Source organism: Oryza brachyantha, chromosome 1 (genome assembly GCF_000231095.2).
Source record: "Oryza brachyantha chromosome 1, ObraRS2, whole genome shotgun sequence".
Classification (NCBI taxonomy): domain Eukaryota; kingdom Viridiplantae; phylum Streptophyta; class Magnoliopsida; order Poales; family Poaceae; genus Oryza; species Oryza brachyantha.
In genome coordinates this window covers 32,504,385-32,526,631 of record NC_023163.2, presented here as the reverse complement: position 1 = coordinate 32,526,631, position 22,247 = coordinate 32,504,385, and the positions used below count along the sequence as shown (strand labels likewise).

Below are 22,247 nucleotides of genomic sequence, written 5' to 3'. Positions count from 1 at the left end.
GGACGAAAGTTGATAAGGGGACACCCGCTTTGCACAGGAAGTGGAAAATGAGATTTTCTGTTCCACCTTTTATCTTTTCGTTTCGGTTAATACTTATAAACCAAAATTTAAATTTTTTAAAAGTTTTTTTAGTCTTTATTTTTATATCGCTATATATATAAGTTTTTATTCATAACTTATTTACTGTTTGCAAATATCCTATTTAGCTTTTTTTTAAAAAAAATAAACAAACAATGACCCTGCCAACCTAGCTAGCTACTAGCAAAAGCTTAAACAGCATCAACCAAGCTTGATTAATGCCAGCAAATGGTACTTCCATTAACTGTTGCACCACCCCTTTTGTGTGGATCCATGGACAGATCAATCGCCCCCACAAACAGGTCATATGGCCTCCCATGTCATGTGCATATTTTCCAAGAACTTCCTAGAAAAGAAATTAATGGATGAAAAAACTAGGGACGGCACCTATCTATGAGTTGTTGCATGCACATCTTAATCACCTAGGCAACTACCCTACTCAACCACATGGTTTAATAAAGAGAACATCGAAATTGGTAGAAATTTATCGTAGTTTTTCTTATGGTGTAATTATATTTTGCAACTATAGTGTAGTTACGCTGAATTTAGATTTATGCACCATTAGATCGCATCGAAATTTGTATGTGAGAAATATATGGGAAACAGAGACAGTATCAAACGAAAAGTGAAAAATCGTTCGGGACGTGTTTTTGATACTCATTTAATTACAACAGCTCCAATGTAATTAGATTATAATTGTAGTGCACTTATATTTGGCGACAGATTCTTGATAGATCCAAAAACACTGCGTTTATCTTCATCAACAATGCGTAATTAGCACTCAATTTGCATCACCCGGATTAGAACATGATCGATGATGATACACACACCGGCGATTGACTAACTAATTAACCAATCCGCGATAAGAGTTTTGCATTGCAGCAGTTGGTTGCATGGTGTCCTTTTCGGCATCCTGCACAGCACGGTGGCGCACACCGCGTGTGCTGTACCAGTTTCCCTTACCCGGCCAGACTGATAGATGGCGATTTCTCACCCATTTTCCCTATAGTTCCAATCAAACGTGCGCGAGCTCGGAGAAGCTGAAACCGACTTGCGCTGCATACTGCGTGCATGCGGGATGGGCGTGGATCGATCCGTAGGTAATGTGTCGGCTTTGAACTGCAGCTTTTGTTTTGAATATAATTATTTTTTAATTTGTTTAGCATAGATTAATGATATGTTAAAAGATTCTCTTTTAATTACTTTGGCCTATTTTTGAATTGTAAAATAATTAGATTTTCTTTCTAAGCAATTGGCACTGGAATCATTGAATTACTAGAAAGGCCACGCGGCTTTGCCACGCGTAATTACACAGGAACACTTTTTTTATTATAACAAAAAATATATATTGTTATGAATTATTTTAAATGAAGAAATAGCGAGTTTAGGCAAATCTAATTTATCTGTAATTTTTTATTATAAATAGATCTAGATAAATTATTTTTTTGGTACATTGAATCAAGAATGATCTTGGCAAAAACACATATTAAATTGTCAAGTCAGTGATATTTTAAAACTGACGATAACGAATGGACTGATGTCAACACGTACATCAACAATAGTAGGATTTAGAAGTGTTCGTGGGGCAAACATGATGTGTAAAAGTATGTAAACTTTTTGGATGGGAGTAGTGCTCTGTTTGTTCAAAGTCTTTTTTTTTTATCTCAACCAATTATAGGGGTCATTATTTGGTTTTCTAGGAAAAAATCGAACGGTATATTTATAAACAAAAATAATTTGTGAATAAAAGTCTATATCATTTTCAAAGATTATTTCATGATTGGGTGAATAGAAACAAAATAACCACCAAATTTTTTCTCTCTTGTTTTTTACTCCATTCACTGTCCTCTCTCTCCCAGCTGTCGGGCAGCCTATCTCGACGGTGGCGCTGCGGCCGCATGGCTTTTTCCACGCTTAATTTTAGATTGTCTAGGTTAGGTTTTTTAGTGATTGTAATTATAAATGCATAATTATACCTATTGGGTATAACAACAAATAACAGTAAGTTTATATTTTTTTTAATTTCAGTGGGGGCATAGAAAGTAAACAGAGAGACAAAGGGAAGAAGAAAGAGAAGAGAGAGGGAGAGGGAAAGGAAATAAAAAGGAAAGAAGAGAGGCAGGATGTTCCATCTCCTCAGCAACCGGCATTGACACGTGGACGGGCTAGCTGCCTGAGAATCTGCGCATAAATCGGTATAAGAGATTGAGGTTATAAAAATCGGTGCAAAAATAATTATATTATGATACAAAGTTTGTATATATAAATAATTATATTGGGACATGAGAGGAAGTTTTAGCCTGAGATTTTCAAAAATAAAATTTAATTTATGTAGGTGAATTAAACCCGGTCACCGATTATCCACGGATCTATTCATGCTTGTCCATAGGATGTATGGTCTGTCGCCTGCAAATTCTACCGTAAATTCGTCGCATTCGTACGTGTTTCTCGTCAAAACTGGTCCATGCCCTTTTCTTCCGGTACTAGTATTATTGTAACACAATGGCCGTGTGCTGGCACCGCTCTCAATCGAAATTCTCGTAGCTATATATTTCTAGAGTTCCAATATAGATCCACAGATTTGCATCGTAACGTCTGCATAAACCCTGTTTAAAATAAATAAAAAATTTTAACCGGTATAATTTTAACTTCCAATTTTTAAATTCAGCATGGATGAGCTGCATGCGCAAAACAAGACCAATGACGATGTATAGTACGCCTACTAAAAGTATCATCAGAGGTGATTGCTTGGCCAAGCGATATATTTATATAAAAAATAATTTATCAATAAGATGGTTATATACGTATTCTTAGCGATATAAAAACTAATGCTACAAAATAAATTTTAGTAAAAATCTTCAAAATCAACCCTAAGTTTGGGGTTAAAAATTTAAACATTGGTTTATAAGCATAAATATAAGCGAGGAGACGTGGATCATCTGTGATAACGATACATACTTTAATTTAGTTAGGCTTAGCTCCCGGAATTAGGCAACCGTGCGTACGTCAGGATGCATCATGCATGCACACTACGTATACATGCGTACGTAGACAAATTGAGGAGGAGACCACGAGAAAAGGTCTTGAAAGGGATTGACAGTTTTTTGGGCACAGCTAAATACGAGCTGATAACGATGCCTGCAATACTACAAAATAAAACAAAACAACGTATAAATACAGCGACCGAGTGGTAGTTGGCTTGGTTGGCTGCTACTATTGCATCCATCTTTAAATACAAATAATTTTAGGATATGGGTTTCGATTCTCTACAAATATTGCTTAAACACAATTACACGTGGGACTCACATATTAGTTATTAGTACTGCTATACAAAAACAGTACAGAGGATCCTATTTCTTGGAATATATTTGGATAAATATTTAACAGATACATATAAAAAATCTCATATATACTATTACTAGGGCCACGTTCGGCTGGAGGTGGGGGTTGGGTTAGTTATCTGACACGGAAAACATAGTAATAGATTAATACATAATTAATTAATTATTAATTATTATAAAATATAAAATATATTAATATGATTTTTTAAACAACTTGCCTATAGAAAAATTTTGCAAAATATATACTGTTTAACAGTTTGGGAAGCGTGCACACAAAAAACGAGGGGAGTTAGATATCTTATACGTGCTGCCGAACGCAACCTAGGTATAATTACTCCTCTCTTCATCACTTTTATGTTGTAGAAACATTTTTATGCATGTTTCTGCTCTCACCTAATAGAAAACACAAACTTCATATATATAGTTGCATTATTAGATAGTGTGTTTGTTTTTTAGGCAAAAATAGAGGTATTTCTACACCTTATGCGTGAAGAGTGTATCTACTTATGACCTATAATTTTCTTCATTTATATTTTGAGATGGAGTAATACTAGTACGTACTGCTACTACTAAGGTGGTGGTGTTTAGATTGAGAAAATTTTTGATAAAAGTGTCACGTCAAATGTTTGATCGGATGTCGGAAGGGGTTTTCGGACACGAATAAAAAAACGAATTTCGTGGCTAGCCTAGAAACCGCGAGACGAATCTTTTGAGCCTAATTAATCCGTCATTAGCACATGTTAGTTACTGTAGCACTTATGGCTAATTATGGACTAATTAGGCTCAGAAGATTCATCTCAAGATTTCTTCCCTAACTGTGCAATTAGTTTTTTGGTTCATCTATATTTAATGTTTTATTTAGGTGTTTAAAGTTTCGATGTGATATTTTATTAAATTTTTTTTAGAACTAAATAAGGCCTTAAGAACAGACAGTGACAGTATCCTGTTACCTCCACCGCAGGAAGCATATACTCCTACTTTACCCATGTTTCTGTCACTGCAGGTCGGCCCACGAGGCGATACTGCCGTTTGGGGAAGGCATCTTGCGTCCAATCTTCGGGGCCGGTACAACTTACCGCCAGCCGCTGCCTCACCCGTCCCGTCCATCACGGCGGTAACGGTGTAGCAGCCTTGCAGCAACACTTGCCACAGCAGTATCAGGTGGTGTGTAGTAGTTGGCAAAAATATTTGGTAAAAAATTTATGTCGAAGGAGTTTTCGGACACGAATAAAAAAACAAATTTCAGGTTCCAGCAGAAACCGCGAGACGAATTTTTTACGTCCAATTAATACGTCATTAGCACATATTGGTTACTGTAGCACTTATGGCTAATCATATCGTAATTAGGCTCAAAAGATTCATCTAATGATTTTCTCTGTAACTATGTAATTAATTTTAATGTTCATGTATATTTAATACTTCATTCGAGTATTCAAAGATTCGATGTGATGTTTTTTGGAAAAATTTTTGAGAACTAAATAGGGCCTCAGTGCCATCTTTATTTACGAGTCAAATCAAAATCTTCGATTTTAAATTAGAGTATATTTCTAATTTTTGAATATAGGTTATTTTTTAGTTTTAAATTTTGTATAGCTAACAACACATATATAAAAGTTTTATTTATAAATTATTTTTATTTATAAATATGCTGTTTAATAATTTTCTCTAAATAAGCCAAACAATCACCTCTATTTTTCATAATAAGAATAAAAATAATTTATAAATAAAAATATATATCATCATATAAATATAGACACTTATAATGTATCCACGCTTAAGCGTATGAACATACTTATTATCTTTATGAACTTTTACTATGACAACTTGCTGTCAATATATAGGTCTGGTAATACTACTTAGTTATAAATATGAGCATTATGTTAAGTTTATAATTTAAACCTGGTAAACATTTCCACTTATAAAACCTGGCCAATTTACAACACGTAAGTAAATTTTATACCAATCTTATCGATAACCGTGGTAGTAACGACTTTACAAGTAAAACACAAGAAAAATCTTACAAACTACTTTAAAATTATCTCAAAGTAACTTTTAAATTATGGAAGCAATACCCATTACGCATAAACAAACGGGAAAAAGGGGGCAAAAAGAGGGTCACGAACAAGATAACACCACGGCGCAAAGATACACACGCACAGATAACACCAACACAAACGGGCAAGCAGAGCAGACGAGGCGGAGCCGACCCGACCCAACGCGAACCGAATCATCACCACTCACCGGCCCCCAAAGCAACGCAGAGAGAGAGAGAAAGACCAAAGCCAAAAGCCAACGCTAATAAAAAGGATAATTTCATTTTAAAATACTCAACGCAATTTTTTTTTGCAACAAAAAAGCACCTCCTCCTCCTCCTCCTCTCTCTCTCTCTCCCCGTCCCCCGGCTCCTTCCTCCTCCGCGTCGCGATCTCTCCCTCCACTCCCAAACCCCTCCTCCGCCTCGCGCTCCGATCCGATCCTACAGCGGCCGGCTCCGGGGCTTCCACGGCGAGGCTGCGGCGGGCTCCTTAAGGACGGGGAGCCGCCGTCGTCGGCGGCGAGGGGACGGCACCCCCATTGGCGCGCTCTCGCGTGGTTGGCCGTGGTGGTGATTGTGGGGGAGGTGCTGTTGGTGGTGGCTGGGAGGGGAGGGGGTGCGATGCGGCGGCGGCCTTGGGGCTGTTGATGCGGGCGAACGCGCGCGTGCCCATGTCGGACGCGTCGTCGGATCTCGCCGGCGGTCGGGCGGGCCCCCCCGTGGAGCGCGACATCGAGCAGGTGGGTGCGTGCGTGCGTTCGTGCGTGCTGCCAGCTCGCCGCTCCCATTTGCACGACGACATCTCAGTGATTCGATTTTCCCGTACTTGTTTTTTTTGGTTTTCTCGTGTGGTGCAACCGAGAGGCGCGGAGGAATAGTACTACCACATGCTTTTGCTTGGGTTTTTGTGCTCATGTGGTGTGCCGAATTTGGTGCGGGATTCCTCAGTTCGTGCTAATTGGTCATTCGGGGTGAAATGGTGCTCGAATTCGCGGAGCTACAAGCTGTTTGTCCGTGTGCCAGTTGGTTTTGCTTGTAGAATTGAGCTGGGAGCGATGTCATGCTTTTGCTCTGTTGAGATTTCGGGACCCGGAGAAATGGTTAACCTGATGTCGTCTCTCTCGAGTGCACTACACATTTGAGGCCTAGCTGGAGTTCGTCCTCTGTCCATTTTGTGGAAGTGGAGCCTGAAGGGAGCTCAGTTTCGAAATAATCTGGGAGAGCCAGGACTTTTAGTTTTTTAGTTACGGATGATGCTTGGCTTGTTCTCAGGACTGTTGGGTATTCGTTAAAATTCGTTAAAATGCTTGTCCATTCTGATCTACTTGGTAAAGTGGACCTGAATTCTGGAAATTCTGATGGGGCTATATTATGATTTTTATGGCCTGTGAAAATTGTTGAGCGACTGGGTGCATATTGTGGACTGAAAGTCTTGTACATTTTGAACGAGATTGTTGGTCAAGTGGATAGGGGATGCTTATTAAACTTGTATAATCCTCCATTCTTTTGTCGCTGAGAATGCCGTTTATGTTGTGTTCTAGTTGAGGCAAAATAAAATGGGATGTGAGGGGGTGAATGTGGATATTTCATATTTTTCCAAAACTCAACCAATGCTACAACGCGGTATATAAATTACTTCAGTTCACTTTTTCTTTAATTAATGACTGAATGCCTATTGTTAGCAGAAGGCAAAATTTCTCTATTGTTGGATTTATTATGAAAACCGACTGTGGAATATTTTGTGGCTATGCCTATATTACTTTTCCTTGTGGCATGGCATTTGAAAGTTGCATTTTCCTGATGATCACTGGCCTCTTTTGATTAATTCGGCCTTCTTCAGGCTATCACTGCCCTTAAGAAGGGAGCTTACTTATTGAAGTATGGGCGTAGAGGAAAACCAAAGTTCTGTCCATTTAGGTTATCCAATGTGAGTTTTCTTTTCCCGCCCATTAACTTACTTTTCTGAACATCTGTGTGATTGCCTCACGTTCATGGTGTTTTTGTATTTTTCAGGATGAATCTGTGCTGATATGGTTCTCAGGGAAAGAGGAGAAACATTTAAGGTTGAGCCAAGTGTCAAGGATAGTTCCTGGGCAACGGACTGTAAGTTAGCACTCCTAAAAATTATCCAGAATTCTACATGATGATCCTGTTTAACTATGTTTGATCATTATGATAATTTCTGATTAATAAACGGAACGACAATAGAAGTTTGAATTTCTCTTGGCTTTATGTTTCTTTTAGCTTCTTGCATCATCCTTTTGTTCTCTGTGGTAAACTGATCTATGGCAAACTTAACTGCGAGTTCTTATTTGTTTAAGTTTCTATAGTATATTGGCACTGAACCTAGTAGCATTAAGTGGGCTAGCGAAACCGGTCTATACAATTGATTCTGACCATAATTTTTATTTGAAATAAATTGATTCATTGTCAATCCTATATGAATATAAAACTGCCACTAATTCTGACCAATCTGCTGAGGAAGTTATTAGCATTGCTCCAAGCTCTCATGTGATGGTTTGGCCATATGATTGCCTCCCATTTTTTATGGAATGTTCTGTTTTGGTTACAAGTGTTTCTGTTGTAATTTTGGTACACAACTCGCTGACTGGAAATCAATTTTTTGGATAAATCTAGGCAATTTTTCAGAGGTATCCACGACCTGAGAAGGAATGCCAGTCATTTTCTTTGATTTCACATGATAGATCACTGGACATCGTAAGTCCTTTATGGTCCACGTTCCATTTCTATCTTTGTTGATCTCTTTCTAAATTTGATATAACCTGCATTACTTCTTTTGCTTTGACTTGTATGAACTGTCTTCTTTACACGGAAATATGTTTTCTCAATAATTTCAGATATGTAAAGATAAAGATGAGGCTGAAGTGTGGTTTGCTGGACTGAAAACGTTGATTTCACGTAGTCATCAAAGAAAATGGAGAACAGAATCAAGAAGCGATATCATATCCTCTGGTGCAACTAGTCCAAGGACTTACACACGGCGGAGTTCTCCATTGAGTTCTCCCTTTAGCAGCAATGACAGTGTCCACAAGGTATTTACTATCCATGTCTGAGACTCTGAAATACATGGATACAGTTTGGACTTATCTACTCCATCACCTTTACACTTTTCTCATGTCTCTTATCTCATGATCAAAGTCATGCCAACGTCTAACGGTGGTCTGAGTGCTGTACCTTTGGTATTATAGTTTAAGCTAAACAATGTCACGTGGTCTTGTGTAGTTTTATATGTTTTCATTTCATTGACATCAACAATTGTTAGACATAAAGGAGTACAAATTGTTATTTCATATGACCTTTCCTTCTCATCATGTTGCTATCATATGTTATTCCATTTGATACTAACACCATTTTTAGTACCATTGTATAAAATCGAGTTCTGACAGTTGTTTTACATCAGGATGGCAGTGAACATTATCGGCTCCGTAGTCCATTTGGAAGTCCACCAAAGAATGCCTTGGATAAGGCCTTTTCTGACGTTGTGTTATATGCAGTTCCTCCCAAGGGCTTCTTCCCATCAGATTCTAATGCCGGATCAGTCCACTCTATGTCGTCAGGACACTCAGATAACACAAATGGGCACCCAAGAGGCATCCCAATGGATGCTTTTCGGGTCAGTTATTCAAGTGCTATTAGTTCATCAAGTCATGGTTCAGGTCATGATGATGGTGATGCTCTAGGTGACGTTTTCATATGGGGAGAAGGAACTGGGGAAGGAATTCTTGGTGGTGGTAGTTCAAGGGTTGGAAGCTCTTCTGGTGCAAAGATGGATTGTCTTGTTCCAAAACCATTAGAGTTTGCTGTGCGACTTGATGTGCAGAACATATCTTGTGGAGGAAGGCATGCTACAATGGTCACTAAACAAGGAGAGATATATTCTTGGGGTGAGGAATCAGGTGGACGGCTTGGGCATGGTGTAGATTGTGATGTGCCACAGCCAAAGCTCATTGATTCTCTCGCTCACATGAACATAGAGCTGGTAGCATGTGGTGAATACCATACCTGTGCTGTTACACTGTCTGGAGATCTGTATACATGGGGGGACGGCGCCTTCAAATTTGGGCTTTTGGGCCATGGAAATGATGTCAGTCACTGGGTACCAAAAAGGGTTGATGGGCCATTAGAGGGTATACATGTATCATCAATTTCTTGTGGCCCTTGGCATACTGTCCTAGTAACTTCTGCTGGCCAGCTGTTCACATTTGGAGATGGATCTTTTGGCGTTCTAGGCCATGGAGATCGTGCAAGTCTTTCAGTCCCCAGGGAAGTAGAATCCCTAAAAGGTCTACGAACGGTTCGGGCAGCTTGTGGTGTTTGGCACACTGCTGCTGTTGTAGAAGTCATGGTTGGGAATTCAAGTTCTAGCAATTGTTCATCTGGCAAGATATTTACTTGGGGTGATGGAGATAAAGGTCGTTTAGGACATGGTGACAAGGAATCAAGACTTGTCCCAACATGTGTGGCTGCTTTGGTGGAGCCCAATTTTTGTCAAGTTGCTTGTGGGCATTGCTTGACTGTAGCACTTACAACCTCAGGGCATGTGTATACAATGGGCAGTGCTGTCTACGGTCAGCTTGGAAATCCACAAGCAGATGGTTTGCTTCCAGTACGTGTCGAAGGGAAGCTGCAGAAAAACTTTGTAGAAGAAATTTCTTGTGGTGCTTATCATGTGGCTGTTTTGACATCCAGGACTGAGGTGTACACATGGGGTAAAGGTGCAAATGGTCGGTTAGGTCATGGTGATACTGATGATAAGAATACTCCTACATTGGTTGAGTCACTGAAAGATAAGCAAGTCAGAAGTGTTGTGTGTGGAACTAACTTCACTGCAGCAATATGCATTCATAAATGGGTATCTGGAAGTGATCAGTCGATGTGCTCTGGATGCCGTCAGCCATTTAACTTGAGGAGAAAACGTCATAATTGCTACAACTGTGCTCTAGTATTTTGTCATTCATGCAGCAGTAAAAAATCTTTGAAGGCTTCATTGGCACCAAACCCGAGCAAACCTTACCGTGTCTGTGATAGTTGTTACAGCAAACTCACTAAGGGGCTTGAAACAGATGCAAACTCAACTAAGCGAGGAACTGTTGTACAGGGAACCAATGATACTAATGAAGATGAGCTGGAAACAAGGTCAAATGCTCAGCTAACAAGATTGTCTTCAATGGAATCTTTTAAGAACATGGACAGTAGATATTCGAAGAAAAACAAGAAGTTTGAATTCAATAGCACTCGTGTTTCCCCTGCTCCAAATGGCAGTTCACATTGGAGTGGGCTCAATATTTCAAGATCCTTCAATCCTGTATTTGGATCTTCAAAGAAGTTTTTTTCAGCATCTGTTCCTGGATCAAGAATTGCTTCTAGGGCAACATCACCTGTCTCAAGAAGAACAAGCCCTCCAAGATCGACAACCCCAACACCTACTTTGGGTGGTCTAACTTCTCCTAGAGTTGTTGCCAATGATGCCAAGCCTACAAATGATAGCCTAAGTCATGAGGTTCTGAATTTGAGATCCCAGGTATACATTCTGCTGCATTTTTCTGTTTTATCCACTGTTTTTTGGTAGCAATTTGATCATTTCAGCCATTTGGTTTTTTGGATTACAGCTGATTTGTGCTTTTAGTCGTCTCAGAAAGTTATTGGTTTGTACTATAAAACTAACAGATAGTATTAGAAAACTAACAGATCTGCACCTCCTTGCGTTCTACCAGTAAAATGTACTACAAGCTAGTCATTGAACTGTACTATGGTACTATTTTTATATTAAAGTGCATTTTGTTTGACCAAACATCAACCTTTTGAGCTCTGCCTTTGGGCGTGTGTAGTGTCTCCTTTCTTTGTTTTTGTCAGTTGCCTTCTGGGCTGTACCTCTACAGCTTCTTGGCGATTTCCTGGCCATTGGCTAGTTCGCTATTGTACTATTGAAATGAGAGGATCTGATCGCTGATATAGCAAACCCCTCCACTTGCAGGTGGAGAGTCTTACTAGGAAGTCTCATCTTCTGGAAGTTGAGTTGGAGAGAACTACCAAACAATTGAAGGAAGCAATTTCAATTGCTGGGGAGGAAACTGCCAAGTGCAAGGCTGCAAAAGAAGTAATCAAATCACTCACAGCACAAGTAAGATTCATTTTTTGTGAACTTGCAGTTTTGTTCCCCTTTATATGAATGAAATAGGGATCAACCCCACATCAAACAGTAAGATACCGAGTTTAGCCTAATTGGTAAGGGGAATATGTATGAACTGCAACCTATATCCCACTCATAGTTATGTTAGCATGTTTTACTAATAGATAAAACCTGGAGAAATCAGCTAGGTACAGTGGCAGATGCTGCAGATCTAATGGTCTCAGCAGTTAGAATCCATCGAACGCCGCCAAATTCCATAATCCAAGTTTCTGTTGACATTAACTTCTGCCATTTATGCAGCATTTTATGTAATAGTTGCCACTTTTTTTTTATTATAGCTGAAAGGAATGGCAGAGAGATTGCCTGGAGGAGTAGCCAAGAATAGCAAACTACCACCCCTATCTGGAATTCCTATGCCAAATGAGATATCATCCATGGCTACAGAAAGTTTGGGTAGCCCAAGCAGTTCAGTAGAACAAACCCTGAGTGGTCCTAATGGACTGCTTGCTTCTAATGGCCCAGGTTCTGTTAGGAACAAGGCAGGTCATCCAGAAGTTGGTAAAAATGGAAGTAGACTCTCTGAAGCCGAATCATGCCATGAGGCTGAATGGGTAGAGCAAGACGAACCAGGCGTTTACATTACTCTAACCGCATTGCCTGGTGGCACGAGAGATCTCAAGCGGGTTCGGTTCAGGTAAATGTGCTCAATCCTGTGCAAGAATCAACTTTTTGTTGCTATACCTCAAATCTCAATTATGATTTTGGTTCAGCGTTTCACTCTTCGTTTTTTTATGAATCCAGCCGGAAGAGGTTCAGCGAGACACAAGCAGAACAATGGTGGCAGGAGAACAGGACAAGGGTATACCATCACTACAATGTTCGGATGGTCGACAAATCCAGTATCGACAATGAGATTGCATCTCGGTGACATTACATTTAACTTGGAGAAAAGGACTTGATTATTTACAGGGTGGAGCTGAGATTATTTACGAATTATTCAAGGCGCGCGCTCGTCAGTAAGCTCGGTTGCTAACCTGGCTACCACTCTTAGCCCCCATGAAAGAGGATATTCTCGCTATAAAGGAATAAGAAAAAAAGAAAAAAAAAGAAACAGAAAAGAAAGGCGGCTTCTCAGTTTTACAGCTTTTCGATCCCATTGCTCTTTTCTCCCTCGCCCGTTTTTCCCATTGTGTGCAAAGTAGAGTGCTTAAGTAGAAGTAATGTAAATGCTTAGTGGCAGCAAGCTAATGTAAATGTAAATGCATATCGATTTTAGAATGTGCCTTTAACTAATTTTCCCACGATGTTATGGCAAAATGCAAATCCAAAATCTGTACCAGCCTGAAACCTGAACACTGGTCAGCTACTGATTGGTTTCTGATGGCTGATGGCCGTTCTGCGTGGGTGCAGACGATCTCACCAGCCTGCTGTTTTGTTTCTGGTTAGAAGTTTGGAAGGCACAGAAGGCACCATATCCATCCATAAATCCGAAATAGGGTCGACTTGGAGCTAAGGTAAGGGCATGCACAATGCTCCGACGTGGTGAGTGGTTCAAGCCCACTACGATATCACGTCGGAGCCGGCATGCCACATCGCCATAGACCGCACCCTCGTTGAGTCACTCGTCTCTTGCAGAGTCCACAAGTTCTTTGTCAAAAAGCAGGAGAGAGAGGCCTGTCGCTCTACCGGCATCGAGGGTGCGGTCTATGGCGAGCTCGCTCGCCGCCGCTTCAGCGTGGCTCTACCGGCATCGAGGCCCCCCGAGCTTGCTCGCCGCCGCTGCCGAGGTTGCTCGCCACCGCCCTTCCTCCGGCGCGTGCGTGGAGAGAGGAGAGATAGAGAGAGGGACGGTGGAGAAATTAAAGAAAAGTATTTGGTGGGTCCCATCTTAAGATCCTTGCATTGTAAGAGAAATAGCCCTATCCTGCGTGGCATATTTGAGGCTCCTCTATGGAGGAGCTTGCACTGTGTATGCCCTAAGGGTATAACTGACGCGGGTTTGTCCGCTTTTCACTTAACACCCCTTTCTCTCTCACCCCATCTGTTGCCCTCTTCCCAAGTTAGAACTAGAGCACTTCAGCTCAAGATGGCGGGCTCTAATAGAACTTGGGTTCACTTTACTGCCCCTCCCGTGGCAAGGAGGACGTGCGGTAACCGCGGATGCTGTCAAAACCTTGATAAATTTAAAAACAAAAAAATGAATTCAAATACATGTCGTAAAGACGTTACCACGCGGTTTTACACGGGAACCGTGACTAATGCATGTCGGAATAGCGCATAAGAACGACGGAAATCGTGGTTTTCTGTGTGGTTTTCGTAGTAGAAACGGCGGTTACCGTGAGGAAACCGCAGAGAGAAGAAGGTTTAAAAACAAGAAAATATGTGAGATGTCAAATGTAAAAAAAACTTTAAAAAATAAAATAAGGAAAATATTTTGCGACTATATTTGTGACATTTAGAACTATAACATGTTACAGGGAGAACAAGAAAACTTTGACATGACTTTTTTTAAATTCTTGACATTACAATATACAAACATACACCGTCATATCATCTTTCATTAAATAATTCGTATCAATAACAAGTAATAACAATTTTATTTTAATAGCCACGTCACAACTATACCTACTACCCATTATTACGAACAAAATTATTATATATACAAACATACACCGTCATATCAGTCTTCACCAAATAATTCACATTAATAACAAATAACAACTTTATTTTGATTGTTGTGTCACAACTATATCTACTACCCGTTATTACGAGCAAAACTATTATATATGTACTAACACACATATAATTTTCCTCCATACATACTTTTCCTATCCATCGTTGTATATTTGTATTTTAACATTGTACAACATGTGTCTAGCGCAAATTAATAATAACTCAACAACAAAATATTCTTAAACATCTTATAAAAATATTGGCTATTTTTTTATTTTTTCCCAGAATTCTCAGTTATGATTTTTAATTATACCAGGAATACATTCTTTTCATGAATTTATTTGATAAAATTATACCATATATCAACCTATACAACATATATTTTTTTGGTTAAATTCCTTGAAATTTCTTAAATTTACCTCAAATTTAATATCAAAACCACGGCGCGGAGAACCTGGTTACCGCGGTAACGAGACTAATAGAACCGATTCTAGTGTAGAAATAGTGGTCAAAATATATAACAAAAGATAGGAATAATGCCGGTGTTTATAATCGCCTAAACGAAACGATGATACTAGAATGCCCACCAATTCTAAGAGCAACCGAGCTACGTAATAGATCACCTCCGTCTTTTCGAAAAAAATTATATTTATAAACCAAAATATAAATTTTTAACTTTAAATCTGAAATTAATTTTATGATTTTTTCACCGAAGTTTATTTTTCAGTCTTAACTTTTAAACCATTAATAATACATATATAAAAATTTTATTTACAAATTATTTTTTATTTGCAAATATGCCGTTTGCAATCACCCAAAAAAAGATTTCATAGCTGATTGATTATTTATATATCAAAGGAATGAAATGAAGGGCATCAATATTGAAGGAGACATAGGAGATCAAGAAAGAATTTTGCTAGTGTTAGCAACTATATTTCCTGCCGCGTCAGATCCTTTCACAAAGCTGAGTTGCGCCAGATAACTGCTTTCAGCAAAATCATGCAGGCTCCGGTGAGGACGAGCACCTTCATTGTCAGTGCCGCTTGTACCTTTGTTCACCATTTGTCTGCAAGCATTGGAATCCTATAGACAAAAACAAATATTCAATATGCAAGATTTTAGAGTGGAATGTTTTGAACAATGTGATCAACACGCACCTGTAGAAGCTTTAACATTTGCTCTTCGATGGTACCACGCATGGCCAACGTCTCAACAAATATGGGACGAGTTGCACCCATACGATGTGCGCGACTTATAACTTGTTCCTCCATACTGATCAAATTAAAAAAAGGGAAAAAAGAATATCACATCCATCAATGAATCAATGGCACACGATAATAGCGACATAATGTGGAGTTATTTTTGCCAATGGCAGAGCAATTAAAGAGTTCGGATTTTACCTCCTATCCCATATTGGTTCCATCAGAAAGACATAGGAGACAAAACTCAAATCAAGGCCCAATGCTGCAGTTCCATCCATGACTAAAGCCATGCATGCTGGATCATCTTTGAACTTCATCAGTGAACTTCTCTGCGTAGAATTGTGGCAAAATCCAGATTAGCATAGTCTCCCTAAAATTAGGAAGTTCATTTTGCTCCAATTTAGGATGAAGAAATTGTAAAACGCACCTTACTGCCTAATGGCATGGGACTGTACATTCCAGCATATGTTATGCCAGAAATGGTCAGCTGAACAGAAAGGACATCAGTGACGAACTAGCTCACATTCTCAAGTATAAGCAATGACTACTGAACTACTTAAAATTTACCTGCTGCTCAATCACATGGATATGCTCCAGAAACTGAGAAAATATTATTACTTTGTCAGGCATTGGGTGTGGTAACCTTCCCTTATTATGGTCTTGACAAGAAGATTGACTAGAAAGGCAAGCACCATTGTTTCTGTTACTAGAGCATCCATGTTTTATGTTTTCTGCTCGTAAACCTCTCAACTTCTCAACCAAATAAGCAACTTTGCTGCTTGTTGTCGATTGCCAATCTGGATCCCAGTCGTCCTACATAAGATGAAAACTCTGTATTTAGAAACTGTCTTTTCAACTGCAACAAAGAAATGACGAGGTTGCATAAAATAGCACACAAGTACCGACCTGCTTATATGAAGGCTGCAACTCAATTAGATCTTTGGGCACTGGCCATTTGGGGTTTGGATTTTCTGGCCGTGCAAGAGTTTCAGGAGTCTGCATCTCATAATGTTTGCCACAACCAGGTAATGTGCATTTCTCACTGTCAAGAGCTACACAATCAAGGCACAGCAGATGCCGACAGGGCGTGATAACAGGCAAGCGGCACCAATCTCTGCACCTGAATATAGCGTGAAGAAATTTCAATTAAGCAAAATCATCTAGGTGATGAATATTATGCTTTTTGCTTAAGACTTTCATACCTGAAACAACTGGCACCATTTAAAAGAGCATATCTTATGGACTGATATTCCTCGGAAGAAGGATCAAGACCCTGCTGCATTAATGCATCCATTGTTTCCTGTATATCTTGACCAGCCTCTGCTACTTTGATATGCCCCGCAACACAACAAGACAAGCGCACATTCTTAATAGTTGTGGTACGGAATTTCCATTGCTTGGGGTTCAGAAGTGATTCCACATGTGAAGGGTCATTCCAATCAGCCATCAATATATTTCTACGAATAGTAACAGCCAATTCATTGTAACTTTTTGCATGCCCCTCACTGAAGCCCAGAAAAGTTATCTTTTTTATGCAAGGAGGAATGTTTTTCAGGTCTGATTTCCTTGCACTGATCATAGTCCTCTGAAGTAGCTGCAGAAGACGACTGCGCCCCTCTTCCATTTGTGCCTCAAAAGGCCTATGAATTCCAGTGTCCCATAACTGGTAGTTTTGACCATAAACTTCCTCATGAAGAAACTTAAGCATGGGATGAAGATGAGAAACTTGACTAGTTGGTGTATTTGGAGTAGGGGTACCAGTTAAAATCCATCTATTAGAAGCAACCAGTGAAACAGCCATCTGCAATTTGTTTGTGAGGGCGAGACTGGAACCTAATGTGTGTCCTTCATCTAATATTACCCTAAACCAATGGATCTGCTTTAAAACACTTCTCTTTTTTGGACCCCATTCTGCACTTAATCTGCTAAATGTGGTTATGACAATGTCGTAGTCCCATGCAAGGTTGTGAGCAGATGGTTTCTTGTGATCTCCCCACACATAAACATTAAGTGTGTCTGAGGAAACATGCCGCTGTATCTGCATTGTCCAGTGATCAATTAAGTTAGCAGGTACCACTATCAAGGTTGCCCTAGACAAATAAAGCCTCACTAAGTCCAGTGGCTTTTCAAGGGCAAATCCAAGTGCAGCCGAATCAAATGCCAAATCATCAAGCATAGATGGATAATACCATCGAGTTATTCCTTTCTCAACCTTCCTCAAAAGGCCAAATGCTTGAAAAATCTTGTAATACGGACGGGCACCCTTTCCTGTGTTAGCACGTGCATCTAGAACTGGCCGTGTCAAGCCAACTGCTTCCATCTCAAGATGTTTCTTCGGAGAAAGTTTTGCCAACCACAACAAAGCCTTCATGGTCTCTGAATCAATCAAATCAGCATTTTCTTTCAATATGTTTGCAAAAAATGATGCATTTTGCTCGTTTCCTGGTGGTGCACCTTTTCTGTAAAATCCTGGCAAATAAGTTATCTTTCGCTTTAAGTCCCAAGATTCCTCCGGGTTACTGCACTTCTGATGTGCAGAATCAGGGTTCATGCTGCAAAACCATGCTGTATTAGAATCAAGTACAGTTCCGTCTAATAACCTACGCCACTTTCTGCAAGCATCACACTGAACCCAGGTTTCACTTAACTCAGAGGTGGCATCTCTCTTCCTTTTATTGCCAACTGAACCATCATTATATGTGTCCATGAGGTTCTTCCTAACATGTTTCAAGTTTTTGGTGATCTTTAGCACATGAGTAGCTGGAATTGGATGAGCAACAGTGGGTGATGACATTGGCGACTTCCCACTTGGATGTGAAAGAACCGTAGTGATATCAGGGTTTACTAGCCTGCCCCTCTTTCTTGATGATCTTGTGCTGCGAACTGAATCCCCATTATGCGATGACTCACTTGAACATGGATCTTCTCTAATCACATCCTTCCCCAACATTTTTGATCCCGACAAAAAAATGTTTTTCTTACAAGAGTTGCTAGCACTAAGCTCATAGTAACCATACTTTTTATCCGGTTTATGCATGCACCACATTACATTCATCCCTGGTGGAGGGACTGCCAGAGTTCCATGTGTTTTCAGAATAAGAGACAGTGCAGTCACTGTCTTTCCTAAACCAGGTTCATCACAAAACATACCTCCACAAAAATCATGTACAGTTGGAGCATTTCCAGTGGATATTTCACCCGAGGTAACATTTACGTAAAAAGGAAAACCATCCATGGTGCAGAAACCCTTGTATAGAGGGTGTGCTAAGGCCTGCAAGTTCTGCTCCCTCTTAAGCATCCACTCAACAGCTGCCTCTTGATGTGGAAAAAGCTTAAGCTTCATGCAAGGCATGATAGAGGCAGAAAGAGTCCTTAGATGATGACAAGCAGCTGCAACTCTAATCAAATCCCTGGGTTTCAGTCGAACCAGCACCTTATACAGGATATCATCAGGGACTGACCAAATACCCAATCCCAATGCATCCTCATCTGGTGTTATTCTTGTTATCTGCATCCTCCTCTCCACCCTAACACTAGGTAGAGTTTTGAAGATCTCATGCAGATCAAATGACTTCTCGTTATTCAATACAGAAGGCATCTGATGAACCTCACAACCAAGGACGTGGCAATCCGTGCAGGTCCAAATATACTGATCATCACAGTGCGGATTGTCAGGAGAGGTCCAGTTAAAAGCAAGCAAATCATTCCTGGCATCCCAATTGCAACTGGGAAAAAAACTGTCTTAGCCTACGAGGTAAGTAATAGCGACTAGAAAATTACAGAAATAAGTAACATAGGAGGCAGGATGCACTGGAGGTGCTGTACTGACAAAGCCTTTCGTGCAATACATAGTCCTACTATATTTGCAGCTAACTAGTTTCCAAAATAGCTTATGAGAAATCTGTTTATTTTGCAGTTTTCAGCCATAATGTCAGGAGAATGCATGGTGATATGCACAAATTTTATTTCAAACGGGAAAAATGCCTGGGTTGGAACTGGCACATATTTGAAACCTTATAATAGATTCCATCAAATCTTCCTACCGGAAGCTCAATGCAAACTGTAGCCTTATCAGTTATCAGAGACATGACACATCAGGGGATGTCAAAGTCATACTTGCTATGCGCAGACAAAATGACATAAATGACTAAACTTCACATGCAGCTCACAATTCAAGTGACACTAGCTAAAAATTCGTGAACAATTCGCCACTCAATCGACGAAATTCAGCTCATCATACCCACCAAGCTCTAAATCTCCCCGCACAAGAGCACACGCGTGCCGGTCGTGGATTCGGATATCGCAGCAGTGACCACACAATTTGCAATGCACGCACCTGACGTGTTTGAAGATCGCGGCGGCTGCGGCTGCGCGGGAACGTGGGAACTGCCACCCCGACCAGACGGATACGGGCAGGTACACGTCGAACAGCACCACCGCCCTCGCCTCCACCTCACCATCCCCTCCCCTCCTCCTCGTCACCACCCTGAGCACCCTCCCCTCCACCTCCACGCACCGCTGCGACACCAGCGCCCTCAGCTGCCGCACGACACTGCCCCCGCCCCCGCCGCCGCACGCCCTCCACTTGGACCGCGGCGTCGGCGTCGTCGTCGCGCCGCCGTCGTGGACAGGCGCGAGGGAGACCTCCCCACATGAGAACAGCGAGCAGGGGGAAAGCGGCGCGAGCGAGCCCTCACCCCCATCGCACGGCACGGAGACCACGGCCCGGAGGTAGCCCCCCAACTTGCGGCGCGCCGCCGCGGCGGCGGCGACCTCGTCCTCATCCATGGCGGCCGCTACTACTCCACCTCCTCAGCCGGATACGGCTAGTGCGCCCTCACACCATACCCGTGGACACCGACGCCGATCACGCCGGAATTTGGAGCCAATTTTGGCTGGATTCCACCTCGGAAGCGAAGGATTCGCCGAGAAGGAAACGGCGGCAGGAGAGAGGGGCGGGGGGAGGGGGAAGCGTAACAACCGGAGGCTTCACCGTCCACGCAGATAGATCGGATCTGTGCCTATGACAGTTGGTCCAACCACACGAGGACCCCACTGTCATACACAGTGAGCCGATGGTGTCTCGTGACCGGACTCGGCGTGGGCTTCGATATTTTCAGGGAGGAATTCCGTGGGCTTTCGGTGAGTGGGGGAGCACCGAGCAGAGCACCCATTGTCCGGCCCATAAAACCGTGGGCTTTGGTGCAAATACATGGGCCCGTGACGTATCCACAACATATATACGGTACGTATACCGTATTTCATTTTCATGATACAATAAATAAAATGGGGTTTAGTGTACATAATCACATATACGCGTTATGCGTACGTGTCGCGTCACGCGATTACATACGCATTTTTTCGTATTATTAGTTAATGCATCCGTACGTATGTATACGTGATTGTTCACACGTCGGCGCTCAGGGGGCATGCACGCCCTACTTGTGCTGGAACTTGGACTTGATGTTGTCGACCACGCCGCCGTCGGTCTGGAACGCCCGGGCCAGCACGTCGGTGGCCACCGCCGGCGAGGCGCCGAACAGCGCGTCGGCGACGGTCTGCGTGCCGGGGAGCTGGCCGTTGAACGCCGAGATGGCCACGGCGGGCTTCTCGCCGACGCTCCGCTCGAAGTGGACGAGGCCGCGCGGGAAGACGAAGACGCCGCCCCTGGGGACGGTGCGGGTGAAGAGCCTGTTCGCCGCCGTGACGAAGCCCACCTCCAGGAGGCCCTCGGCTACGAAGAGGATCTCGGTGGCGCGAGGGTGCGAGTGCGGCGGGTTGACGCCGCCCCACGGCGCGTAGTCGACGCGCGCCATGGACACGCCGAGCGTGTTCAGCCCCGGGAGCTTCTCCACCGTCGCCGCCGTCACCGCCGACCCCATCGGGTTGCCGGAGTACACGTCGGCCGGCTTGCCCAGCCCGGGGAAGAAGAAGTCGTCCGCCGTCACGTTCGCCTCCGGCTTGCACGGGAACCCGTTCACTCTCAGCGCTGCACACACACACACACACACGATCATGATACACAGGTAATACGAAGTAATTAAACCAGATGAAGATTCTGCATCGGTCACTCACGGCCTTCAAGCGACTTGAAGTCGGCGACGCAGAGGTCCTGGAGCATGTCGGGATCGCCGGCGAGCAATGGCGCGGCGAGGGACAGGAGCACGGCGAAGCAGGCGACGAGGACGGTGGGGAACTTTCCGGCCATGGCTGGTGGCTAGCTGGTGCGTGCTTGATGTGGCTAGCCAACTACTATACCTCTCTTAGCTGTGTGTGAGTTGTATTAACTGTTTGTGTACGTACGTAGTTGAGTGAGATGATCACTTTGGTTCGATGAAATGCTAGGGTTGGGGAATTAAGGTGGTATTTATAGATACATGGATCACATCTAAATTAACTATAGCTTAATAGAGACGTGCCAGTTGATGGATTATGGATTAAATTATGGGCAACGCTTCGGAGCATATTACTTATAGTATAATAATGCCAGTGCCAGTAGAACTAATCTCGTCCATTGATTTAAAAGGGCATTTTCATACTTTGATTAATATTTGATTTATATTTATTATTTTTTATCACATTATGTACGGATCAAAAAAAGCCCAGCGAGGCCCACTTACTATCACAGTAAAAAAACGATATTGCCCCATCAAAATTCTACTACACCTAAAATGGTTAGTAGTATAATTTAATCATAATCGTCCAATAAAATTAGATCAACGGTATGAATTAAATTATACTACAAATAATATGTGCCAGAGTCGGCC

General features: G+C 41.8%; 3 protein-coding genes across 4 annotated transcripts; 1 reads left to right on the top strand and 2 right to left on the bottom strand.

Annotated features, from left to right (window-relative positions):
- The first annotated feature begins 5,880 nt into the window (after positions 1-5,880).
- On the top strand, positions 5,881-13,078 carry LOC102710941 (PH, RCC1 and FYVE domains-containing protein 1-like). 2 transcript variants are annotated; one of them, XR_001551830.2, is made up of 9 exons: positions 5,881-6,194; positions 7,295-7,381; positions 7,468-7,557; positions 8,092-8,172; positions 8,313-8,507; positions 8,876-10,996; positions 11,450-11,596; positions 12,128-12,299; positions 12,407-12,497. XR_001551830.2 is itself a non-coding variant. In XM_006646624.3 (9 exons), the coding sequence occupies exons 1-9, from the start codon at positions 6,102-6,104 to the stop codon at positions 12,531-12,533; spliced, it is 3,297 nt and encodes a 1,098-aa protein (XP_006646687.2). In that variant the 5' UTR covers positions 5,881-6,101; the 3' UTR covers positions 12,534-13,078. The 2 variants fall into 2 exon arrangements, 1 of the variants encoding a protein (XP_006646687.2); XM_006646624.3 differs by having other exon boundaries at positions 11,944-12,299; positions 12,407-13,078.
- Positions 13,079-15,082: 2,004 nt separating this feature from the next.
- Positions 15,083-20,451, bottom strand: LOC102710658 (F-box protein At3g54460). The gene is made up of 8 exons (XM_006646623.3): positions 19,817-20,451; positions 16,683-19,205; positions 16,387-16,600; positions 16,048-16,293; positions 15,908-15,967; positions 15,679-15,809; positions 15,436-15,550; positions 15,083-15,361 (listed from the first exon to the last, which is right to left on the bottom strand). Exons 1-8 carry the CDS (start codon positions 20,266-20,268, stop codon positions 15,179-15,181), a joined length of 3,924 nt encoding a protein of 1,307 aa, XP_006646686.1. The 5' UTR covers positions 20,269-20,451; the 3' UTR covers positions 15,083-15,178.
- Positions 20,452-20,670: 219 nt separating this feature from the next.
- On the bottom strand, positions 20,671-21,798 carry LOC102700850 (germin-like protein 1-4). Its single transcript, XM_006645321.3, has 2 exons — positions 21,556-21,798; positions 20,671-21,469 (listed from the first exon to the last, which is right to left on the bottom strand). The coding sequence occupies exons 1-2, from the start codon at positions 21,686-21,688 to the stop codon at positions 20,919-20,921; spliced, it is 684 nt and encodes a 227-aa protein (XP_006645384.2). The 5' UTR covers positions 21,689-21,798; the 3' UTR covers positions 20,671-20,918.
- Between the last annotated feature and the right edge of the window lie 449 nt (positions 21,799-22,247).

Bases quoted from the DNA above. Each gene is read 5' to 3' on its own strand.
- LOC102710941 (XM_006646624.3), top strand. From the start codon at position 6,102: ATGCGGGCGAACGCGCGCGTGCCCATGTCGGACGCGTCGTCGGATCTC. The intron at 7,558-8,091 runs GTAAGTTAGCAC...GGATAAATCTAG, and splicing joins TAGTTCCTGGGCAACGGACT to GCAATTTTTCAGAGGTATCC. The intron at 8,173-8,312 runs GTAAGTCCTTTA...CAATAATTTCAG, and splicing joins ATGATAGATCACTGGACATC to ATATGTAAAGATAAAGATGA.
- LOC102710658 (XM_006646623.3), bottom strand. From the start codon at position 20,268: ATGGATGAGGACGAGGTCGCCGCCGCCGCGGCGGCGCGCCGCAAGTTG. The intron at 16,601-16,682 runs GTATGAAAGTCT...CGCTATATTCAG, and splicing joins AATGGTGCCAGTTGTTTCAG to GTGCAGAGATTGGTGCCGCT. The intron at 15,810-15,907 runs GTGCGTTTTACA...AATTCTACGCAG, and splicing joins CCATGCCATTAGGCAGTAAG to AGAAGTTCACTGATGAAGTT.
- LOC102700850 (XM_006645321.3), bottom strand. From the start codon at position 21,688: ATGGCCGGAAAGTTCCCCACCGTCCTCGTCGCCTGCTTCGCCGTGCTC. The intron at 21,470-21,555 runs GTGAGTGACCGA...GTGTGTGTGCAG, and splicing joins CTTCAAGTCGCTTGAAGGCC to CGCTGAGAGTGAACGGGTTC.